This window comes from Malania oleifera, chromosome 2, assembly GCF_029873635.1.
Source record: "Malania oleifera isolate guangnan ecotype guangnan chromosome 2, ASM2987363v1, whole genome shotgun sequence".
In the NCBI taxonomy this organism is placed as follows: domain Eukaryota; kingdom Viridiplantae; phylum Streptophyta; class Magnoliopsida; order Santalales; family Ximeniaceae; genus Malania; species Malania oleifera.
In genome coordinates, this window is record NC_080418.1 from 131,844,202 (window position 1) to 131,854,213 (window position 10,012).

The following is a 10,012-nucleotide window of genomic DNA, read 5'->3' on the forward strand; positions in this document are numbered from 1 at the left end:
GCCCCATTGAGGTGCATTCTCAAGGATCTAATGTTGTTACTTCATTCTTTCCCTAACATGCTTCATTGGAAAAAAAAAAAAACATGCTTTCACCATGTGGTGCCTCATTGTGTATGTAAATTTTTTAGAAACGGGAAGAAGAGTTTTCACAATGTCATGCCACCATGATTATGTGGATAGTCTTTTGACACAAGTCCATTCAAGTGCCTAATACTTTTCTGTAGAAGCCCCAAATGTTTCCATACAATGAGTTACAAATGTCTATATCATATGAAGAGTATTTTCTCCTTTATCCAACTCTCTTGAAATGGAGCATATGCTTTTTTTATGAATTCTTGGTGGATAGCAAAAGAGGTAACAAGAGAATGAAAAATTCAGAATCACCAACATTGATGACTTTGCAGCAAGACCCGCCTTCTCTTTCCACTCCTATTCTTCCCCAACTCAAACAATTTCATCAAAAGCCAAAACCCTTATTCACAATTCCTCCTCTTTTAAGCCCTTCTTAAACACTCAAAGAACCAATCAAGTCAGTTGATCTCTCCAAAGAAGACAAACCTGTTTTAGGACAATTCAATTCCACATTTCACCAATTTATTTCCAATCTTGGAGGGTCGATAAGTGCTCATTATGCCTCATCCCATTCAGGTGCATCAGAGGAAACCCAGAGAGAACCCATTGCTAGGTGTGTTGCACAAAGCCAACAATTACAGCGAACCACGACCCAGTGTTCTTTGGCCTTTTTAGATAAAAACAACAATCCTTTAGCAAGATTCTTGCATTTTGAATAGATAATCATAGAGAAAAATTGAACAGATAAGAAAATATTAATGAACTTTGCATGGATTGCTCAGCCAAGAAGAGGGAAAAAAAGTAGAAAGAAAGAAAGAAAAAAGAGTAATCTCTTCTTCTCTAGCCAAAGATTCAAATTTTTATAATTTTAGGGCAAAAATGAAAAAAAGATGCCCTCCTAAAGGAAAGATGCCTCCTAGTTTCAGAAATGAGAGTTTGAAAGAGCATGCTTGTGTAGATTTGATGGCAGGCCTCACATGGATCTTACGTCGCAAGAAATGGATTGAAAAATATCCTTCTATATATGTTCGGAATGAAAATGCAATTACCCCTTTTTGATGCACTCTTTGATAACTCTCTGCACACGCGTAGGAGATTGTTGGGTTTGCTCAAAAATCAAAATCTAAGGTCAATAGATTCAACAAAAAAAATTCCCAAGAATCCTCATTAATTTTGAGGAATTCCAACCTTATATAATTCTTCATTATAACTTATATATTCACTTCCTAAAATGGTTAAAGTACGAAGTCAAATAGGTTTATTTAGCAAATAATCCAGGTGATAATCTTGGCAATAGTCTTGAAGAGCAAGCCGCTTGATGGTAATTAATAGCCCGAGGCTAAAATAGTTGATAAAAAAAATGAACCATTTTACTTGTAAAACTTTCAAACTTCGGAATGTGGGGACATTTTATGTGAATAAAAATGTGTTATGCCCCACAATGGTATGAAAGTCATTTTAATAAAGAAGACCATGTTATAAAATTAAATGGAGGATATAAAGATATATAACCCTAACCCTATTGCTATGATATTTAACCCTTGGAGGAGCTTAAAAAAGACATTCTAAAACTCTCCAAGAGCTATGTTTACGATGATATATTATTTAATCCTTATCCTAACTTGAGCTTTAGAGGTCACAAGGGCCTCTCAACCCCCTCCCTCCCTCTTTTTTTTTTGTTATAAATGATCATAAAGAGTTTGTAAATACGAAGTTAAGAATTGAATTTTGATGCACATGATTAAATAACCTTGAAAAATAACATATAAGTCGCATATTTAATATTATTGTTGCTGTTGTAAAAATAGTCACACAATTTAATTAGTATTTAAATTATGTACTAATTTATAATCTTTTTTAATTATTTTGTTGATATTATGCTTTAATGAGTTGGATAATTTTTAAATATTTTATTTCATTGAATTTTATGTGAAAATACATGTATACTTTTATTTATTTTAAGAGTATTTTAAAAGTAAAAAAATATTTATAAATCCATAATATGCTTTCAAACTAACATTTTTCATTTTTCCTTTTTGTATATTTATTATTATTATTATTATTATTATTATTATTTGTTTAAAAATGAAGCTACAGAGAAGAGTAAAAGAGTAGGCAGGAAGCAGTAGCTCAGCCCATGAAGAAGACGAGAGGTTGTTCAGGAAGAAGATGATGGCGTCCTCATTGTTACCCATTTCTGCAACAGCTATGGGGAGCTTCAGTAGTCCCCTCCCAAGACCCCATTTCTCCCTTTCCTTCCGTCCTCTCTCCGAGTTGAAAGGGGAATGCTCAACCTTCTTCACCATCTCTACTACCGTCCCCGCTGTAAGTTCGAGGAGGAGACACTGCAGTTTCCGCTGCAACTCTCGACTCGCCGACCTCGCCCCCGCCACTTCCGCCGCCTACGGCGTCCTTCTTCTCGGCGGCGGTCTCTTTGCCTGTAAGATCCCTCCCCTCTTAAATCATCTACAGGAACCCCTCACTGATTCCCCTTCGCTTGGTTCTCGGGAAAATTGATCAACCGAATAAAAACTATGGAATTTATGACAAATTTTCTTCAAGAGAGTTTTCTCATCGATTGCCTGGAGGGATGTGGGGTTCCTAATTGCCACGAGTTTGCATTCCTATTCACGCAGATACAAGGTCAAGAAGCAAGGGCTCTTTGCTCGGCGGATTTGCCGGAGCCGCTCTAATGGCAACAGTAAGTATAACAGCATCATTTTTGTCGTCTTGTTAAATTTTATAAGATGTTAATGACCTTGTTATGAACCCCATAAATACTGAAAAATGTGGAGGATTGTGATCTCTCAGTGTTTTGGATGTCTATAGCGTGTTGAAATGAAAGCTCCTGTGGTGCATGAAAGGTAATCACTTCAGTGATTTTTAGTGAGGAACTTAGCTTGAGTTTGTGTGCTGTATTTTTCAGTGAACGTACTAAGGCCTGGGTTAAAGGTAATCTTTTAGTGATTCTAAGTAAAGATGAGACATATTGACAATAATGACTGCTTGAATAGAAATAAAATGATTATGGAAAGGATTAATCATTATCATGTCAATGCAGTTTGCTTCCATAGTAATTGTGCCAAATATAGATTCTAACCTGTGTTCGGGAAATATGAAATTTGAGCCATGGACTTGGATTTTTGTTGAAATTTGAAAGAACTCTAGGCAATATATATTTTCATTTTGTCTATGCGCACAGTTCCAAATTTAGGGCCTAAATCCATGCTTCCAAACATAGTGTGAAACTATTTAGAAATTCAAAGTATATCTTTGAATAAAAAATCATGTCTCTTTTCAAAGCTTAAGAAGTTGATGGCATTCCAAGATCAGCATCCTTGTAACACAATCAGAATCTTGAAGGGTGGAATCACATGGAGTTCTGAACTTATATTAAGACAAACCCAGTTGGACTTTGAATTTGTACCTACTAAAATTTTTGAAAGGTTCTATTAATTGAGTTGCCCTTGCTCCATGAGAGAATTTGAAGTGTTTTGTTTTCATCCATCAAGATCGGTATCTTGAAAAGAAGTTGTGAGTGGCCTGAATTTCTTTGAATGCTTTGAAACAACTAGTCTTATCGGCACAGGGCATTTATTATTTTTTTCTTTTTCTCTCTGGACTTATAATTCCATTAAGATATTAAGCTTCATTGTCAATTAACTTTTGCCTTTATCTGGAGAACTGATAGCATGGTTGACATGCCAGATCCTTTTTTGTTTTACAATAATTGAGGTCTTCTTACCTCTCCAAAAACAAAAGTTGAGGTCTTCTATCTGATGATATAGTTTCTTTTGGAGGTTCTCCCGTGGATTTCTCTAAGGAAGTCATTGGTTGGTAGTAGGAGAGAATTTTTAGAGACAGTAAAGTAGGCTGTGGAAACTTGGAATAATTTTAGAAGCTGGATCCAAATTCCAATCCATTACTATTACCACTAAGGTGGTAGCCTAGTGGTACGGCCTTATCTTCCACATCTCTAGGGTTGAGAGTTTGAATCAGACATTAGTTGAAATTGCTTGCAGGAGTACTGCCTGACCTTCAAACAAAAGGGGTCTTGATCTCTAGTACTTCAGTGGTGCATTGGTTGGTAGTAGGAGAGAATTTTAGAGACAGTAAAGTAGGCTGTGGAATCGTGGGATAATTTTAGAAGCTGGATCCAAATTCCATTCCATTACTATTACCACTAAGGTGGTAGCCTAGTGTTATGGGCTTATCTTCCACATCTCTAGGGTCGGGAGTTTGAGTCAGAGATTAGTTGAAACTGCTTGCAGGAGTAATGCCTGACCTTCAAACAAAAGGGGTCTTGATCTCTAATACTTTGGTGGTGCTATGGTGATGGTCCTGGTCTTCTAGTCAACAGCTATGGCTTAATTTGGACATTTTGCAACCGGAAGGAGGGGGGGTAGGGAGCCCCTATGGTAATGCGCAGATGAGGTTGCTATGCTGGTTGTCCCCTGCCTCCTTTTTGGACAAGAAAAAAAAAATCCTTATTATTACCTGATAATTTCAATTGAATCCATTTCCACTGTTCAATGTCTATTTGACAAAAGATTATTTGTACATGTTTGGGTTAGTGTGCTGGTGTGATTGCTTCTCTTAGGCTGCTCTCTAGGTGTTATGTCTAACTCATTTACGCAAAGACACAACAACCTAGGGTAAGGTGAAGTGTCATTATAGAACATCATTTCCTACCAAAAAATGTTATTCATTTGTAATGGTGGAAATTACTATCCATACCCATTAATCCATCAATATCCATGATAAATAAAAGAATTAGGGTACACCCATATAATTATATGAGTCATAAATGGGTGACCTATTTTGACCCATTTATTAAATGGGTTAAATGGGTGTGTACCTGCTTAACCCATCAATCCATTTAAATTTCCAACCTTAATTAATCTCTTTAATTTATCACATCTAAAAATATATTATAAGTAAATAACTAATATTATAATTTGAATTTCTACGTACGTAATGTAATTATGTATTGTTCAGTTTAAATATCTATATAATTATGTACATGGTTTGACATGACTTTCAAACTAATTAATATTCATGTACGTTTGTAATTGCATAATTGGTTTGGCTCATACATGTACGTAATTATGTCGGAATGTGATTATAGTATTATCTACACTCATTATTTGTAATTAAATTATATAATTATGTAATTAAAATCATAATTAAGAAATCTACATGTATAATTTTATAACTATGGACAACTTGATTACAATATGTACGTAATTATACAATTATGTAAATGTAAGTAATTTGATGTACTTTGATTTTTCAAACTAATTAGTATAAATGCATGTACATAGTTTACATAATTGGTTCAATTTAGATATGTCTGTAATTTTATGAGTATGTAATTATATTAATTGTTGACTATACTAACTATTTGAAATTAAATTATATGATTACTTGATTAATATTGTTATTCTAAAATCTATGTATATAATTTTATAATTATGAGCAATTATAAATATATACAATTGGTTTGGTTCATACATATACATGTTTGATTTGATTTAAATCGTAACTATGTAGTTACATAATTAAACAACACAATTGTATTGTTAATACTATAATTTGAAAATGTATGAACATAAGTTTATTATCATGGACAATTCCATTTGAATATGTAAGTAATAACGCAATTATGTATGTGCGTAGTTGATTTGATTTTGTTTTCCAAGCCAATTAATATGCATGTATGTATGTAATTATGTAATTGATTTAATTTAGATATCTCTGTGATCATATAAATATGTAATTATAGTATTAATTATACATATAATTTGAAATTAAAATTCATAACTGTGTAATGAATTTTATAATTCGGATATCTATGTACATAATTTTGTAATATGCTAATAATTTGGTTCGGATCTGTGAGCACTTACATAATTATATGTACATAATTGGTTTATTTTACTTATGAGTGTACGTAATTATGCAATTATGAGCATACACAATCGATTGAATTTGTTTATGTAAACCAATTAATATGCATGCATGCATGTACGTAATTACATAATTGATTAATTAAGGTATATCTATAATTTATAGCTACATACGTAATCATTATTAATGGTTACAACTACCTCTTAAAACTAGACTATATTATTGATTACAAAATCAATATTATAATTTGGAAAATCTATATACATAATTTGTAATTGTGGATACATCGGTTTAAATATATATGCAATTATGCAATTATGAGTGTACATAATTAGTTCGGTTATACAAACCAATTAATATACATAACTCATTGATTAAGATATGTCATAATTATATTGACATGTAATTATAGTGTTTGCTATAATTACCATTTGAAATTAAGCTATATAAGTTATTGCGTAATTAATACTATAACTTGTAAATTTTTACATAATTTTGTAATTATTGACACTTCATTTCAAATATTTACGTAATTATGCAGTTATGAGCATACTCAATTGATTCAATTCAATTATGCAAGCCAATTAATCTGAAGACATGCATGTAATTTATCTAATTACATACAGATTTTTCAATTGAGTAATAGATTGAATAACCTTCAAAGTTGGTGATCAGTTGTGACAATGATAATGTTTGAAGGTATTTATAAATTTTAGTTGGTATTCAATTTCATATGCTTTAAAATTAAATGGGTAAATGGGTTGATCCATGTTTAAATGGGTATGAGTCATAAATAGGTCAAATATTTTATATAAATGGGTCAACATAAATGACTTTTTTTTTTTTCAACTAAAAGAGGGTGGCACCTCCTAATTATTTATTGATATACCCTCACTTTTGGCAGAGGAAAGTCATAAATGACCTTGGCTATTTTGATCCTACCCATCTTGACCCATACCCACCTATTTAACATGTCTACATGTCATAAGTCTGCTAGGAAATTTTATCAAAGTTTGTCGTTTTCTAATTTTTTATTTTCTAAAGAGTATTTTCATTGGCTTTTCTGGCAGCACACGTACAATTCAGATATTGTAATTTCGTTCCGACTTGTGTTTAATAATTATTTGGCAATGCATTATTTGCACATATTTGGGTAAGCATGTTGGTATATGATTGTTTCTATAGGTATCATTTGTGTTGTTCTGTGTGTCATGTCTAGCTTTCACACTTGGTACAGAGACACAAATAAATTGCAAATATTTATTGTTGCCTACTAGCTGGGACTTTTTTTTTTCCGGTAACTCAGAACTCCAGAACCCAAACTAGACTTTCGGATCTTCCCGGGTGACACCAAATTGGAGGCAGAGGCCTGCCCCCCAGGCATGCCCTGTCTAGTAGAGGCAGGATGCATTGGTGAGGAATTGAGCTTGGGGAGCCCATAGCTGTTGAGACTTGAGCATTCCCTTGAAATCCCGCCACTGCCACCAATCCCAACCCCTGGGGATTACTCAAGTCCCAAGACTTTACTCATTTGGAAACAAAAACAATGTTGGGAACGTATCTTTTGGTAAATTTTATGAAAACGCATGTTTTATTTCTATTTTTTATTTTTTATAGAACATGTTCATTGGGTTATGTAGCAGCACACATGTACAACATATATATGGTAATTTGTTACCAGTTCATGACAGTATCAAGCATGGTACTCTGTTTTTTCTGGGCCATTGAGCATGGTACTTTGTTTTCTCTATGCCATCAAATATAGATGCTTCATTTATTTTGAATAGACTATGTGACGGGCCAAAATAAACAATATATATATATATGCATTTGGAAAATTTTCTCCAAATAAAATCGGGGCTGGTTTATTGTTGGTTTTTTAATGCAAAACATGTGGTTTTCCATGTAGGCTTATGTTCTTATTCAAGCACCAGAGACAAAAGAAATAGGGGATGCCCTTGGGTTTGGATCTGCTTTCCTTTTCTCATGCATATTTGGTATGATCCCCGTTAGTCTAGGTTGAAGAATTATACACTTTGTGGTTCAAGACTTTGAGCCTTCTCTATTGTTTCAGGTATACGATTAGTTGCTACTCGCAAGGTAATTCCTGCAGGCCCTCTGTTAGGTCTTTCAGTCTCTGCATTGGCTGTGTTTATCTCGGACTACCTTCAAAATAGTCCCTGAAAATGTTATTGAATTTAGCAAGCTTAAAAATGTGACGATCATATGTGCTTGCTGCTGCCTGAAAAGGAGTATATCATTGTAATCGATCTTGATTGTTGTATTAGAGTTGATGCTTTCCTAGTTTATTGATGAAATGAACACAATGGTGGTTTTCAGAATCTCTCTCTATGTGTTATTCAAAACATTTTACTTGTCTTGTTGGCTTTGCACTTGCTTTTCCAATGGGGGTCCTCTTGCCCTAGTTTCACTATTCAACTAGCTGGTACTATGTTTATACTGAATGGATTTGTATGGAAAGCATTGTTAAGGTGAAATGGGAATTGGTGGCATAGCCCAGTTGGTTCTGTAAAAACTGTTTTGCTGCGTCTCCGCACAGCCCATACTTCAATCAGTGAAATCATCCTCACATCTACTAGGTCACAACCAAGTGTGAGGAGCAATTTGTCAAGAGTCCTCCACTGATGATCTTAGGTTATTGGTTTGCTTGATTTTCGAAATGCCAAACCAAGAGAGCTGACCCTAAAACCATACTCAACCCTAAAACTAGTGTCTAAAACAAGAGAAAAAATTGATCCTTCAATGGATCAGAATGTAATTTATTCTTTGTAATTTTACATATTCGTCGTAGTTTTGTTTTTGATTCCATTCTAGCATACCAATTATTGGAAAGATAGTGCAGCGTGGGGAGTATGAGAAACAAATTATGTTAAAAAAATGATAATCATTCAGTTTAAGCTACAGAGCTGTTCTGCATCACTGATGCTGTGACTTCCATTCAGCGCACAAACAAATGATTTTCTTACACTAAAAATTAAGGGCATAGTAAAAAAGAACGAAAATAACCAAGAATATGTGGCTGCTGGGATTCGAGCCCAGGTCTCTACGGCCACAACGTAGAATTCTTACCACTAAACTACAGCCACTGGTTATTTCAACGGAGGTTAAGCCCAAATTTAACCAATTGATGAAGATTCCAAATTTACCAATTGCCTTGCTTTGTCATGTACTGGACAAATACGTCAATTTAAGGAAAATACATGCGTGTGGGTGTAGGACTGTGAAGGAGAGGGCAAAAAGATTTCCTGTAAGTAATTTCAACGAGGTATGGAAATCAATTTTTAACCAGAAAAAAAGAATTATGTTCTAATTTGCGTGTTCCATGGCAGTTACTATTGTCAACAAGATTATAGATTTTAAAATAGATAACTGCCAAAAATGTTGGGTGTCCCTCCTTGAGGCTTCTTTTCTTTAATGTTTGTTGGCTTCTCAAGGAAGCAGATTTCCCATGCCTGCCTTCATGCGCAGCTTGCAGCCCATTCATTTTTCTGCAGCAACTCTCTCCACCTACAGAAGCTCCTCACGCCTGCGGAGCTGCCGTTGTGTTTCCTTTTATTTGGCCATTTTGCACTGTGTTTCTCACGCCTGCACCGGTCGTCTTCTCCGCTGCAGCAACCTGCTGCTACCCTCACTCATGTACTCCGGCTGTGGATTATTAATAGAATATTGGGTTTTTGTGCTCTACTTTGGTTGGTTTTTTTTTTTAAGCTTTGTTCACAATATTGGTGAGGTTTTTCCATCTTACTCCATTTGTTATACACTTCTGTGTATTTGTAAGGCTTGTTCTTTTTATGCACACTTTGTATAAATTTGGTAATAGTGGATTCAGTCCTTTGTGTCTTGTGGACGTACCTCAATATTAGAGAAAATCACGTTAAATTTCTTGTGTCATATTTTATTTATTATTTGCATTACACCATTGATTTACTTGTGGGAATCATTTATATATTTTTTCCCAACAAGTGGTATCAGACCAGTGTTCTTTGGACTCCTTAGGATTATGTAAATC

General features: G+C 34.2%; 1 protein-coding gene and 1 non-coding gene across 2 annotated transcripts; one reads left to right on the forward strand and one right to left on the reverse strand.

Annotated features, from left to right (window-relative positions):
• Positions 1-2,142: 2,142 nt before the first annotated feature.
• On the forward strand, positions 2,143-8,326 carry LOC131148574 (protein FATTY ACID EXPORT 4, chloroplastic). Its single transcript, XM_058098368.1, has 4 exons — positions 2,143-2,512; positions 2,709-2,773; positions 7,892-7,979; positions 8,057-8,326. Exons 1-4 carry the CDS (start codon positions 2,242-2,244, stop codon positions 8,164-8,166), a joined length of 534 nt encoding a protein of 177 aa, XP_057954351.1. The 5' UTR covers positions 2,143-2,241; the 3' UTR covers positions 8,167-8,326.
• A 691-nt stretch (positions 8,327-9,017) lies between these two features.
• Positions 9,018-9,089, reverse strand: TRNAH-GUG (transfer RNA histidin (anticodon GUG)). Its single transcript has one exon. It is a non-coding gene; the product is annotated as a tRNA-His (tRNA).
• Between the last annotated feature and the right edge of the window lie 923 nt (positions 9,090-10,012).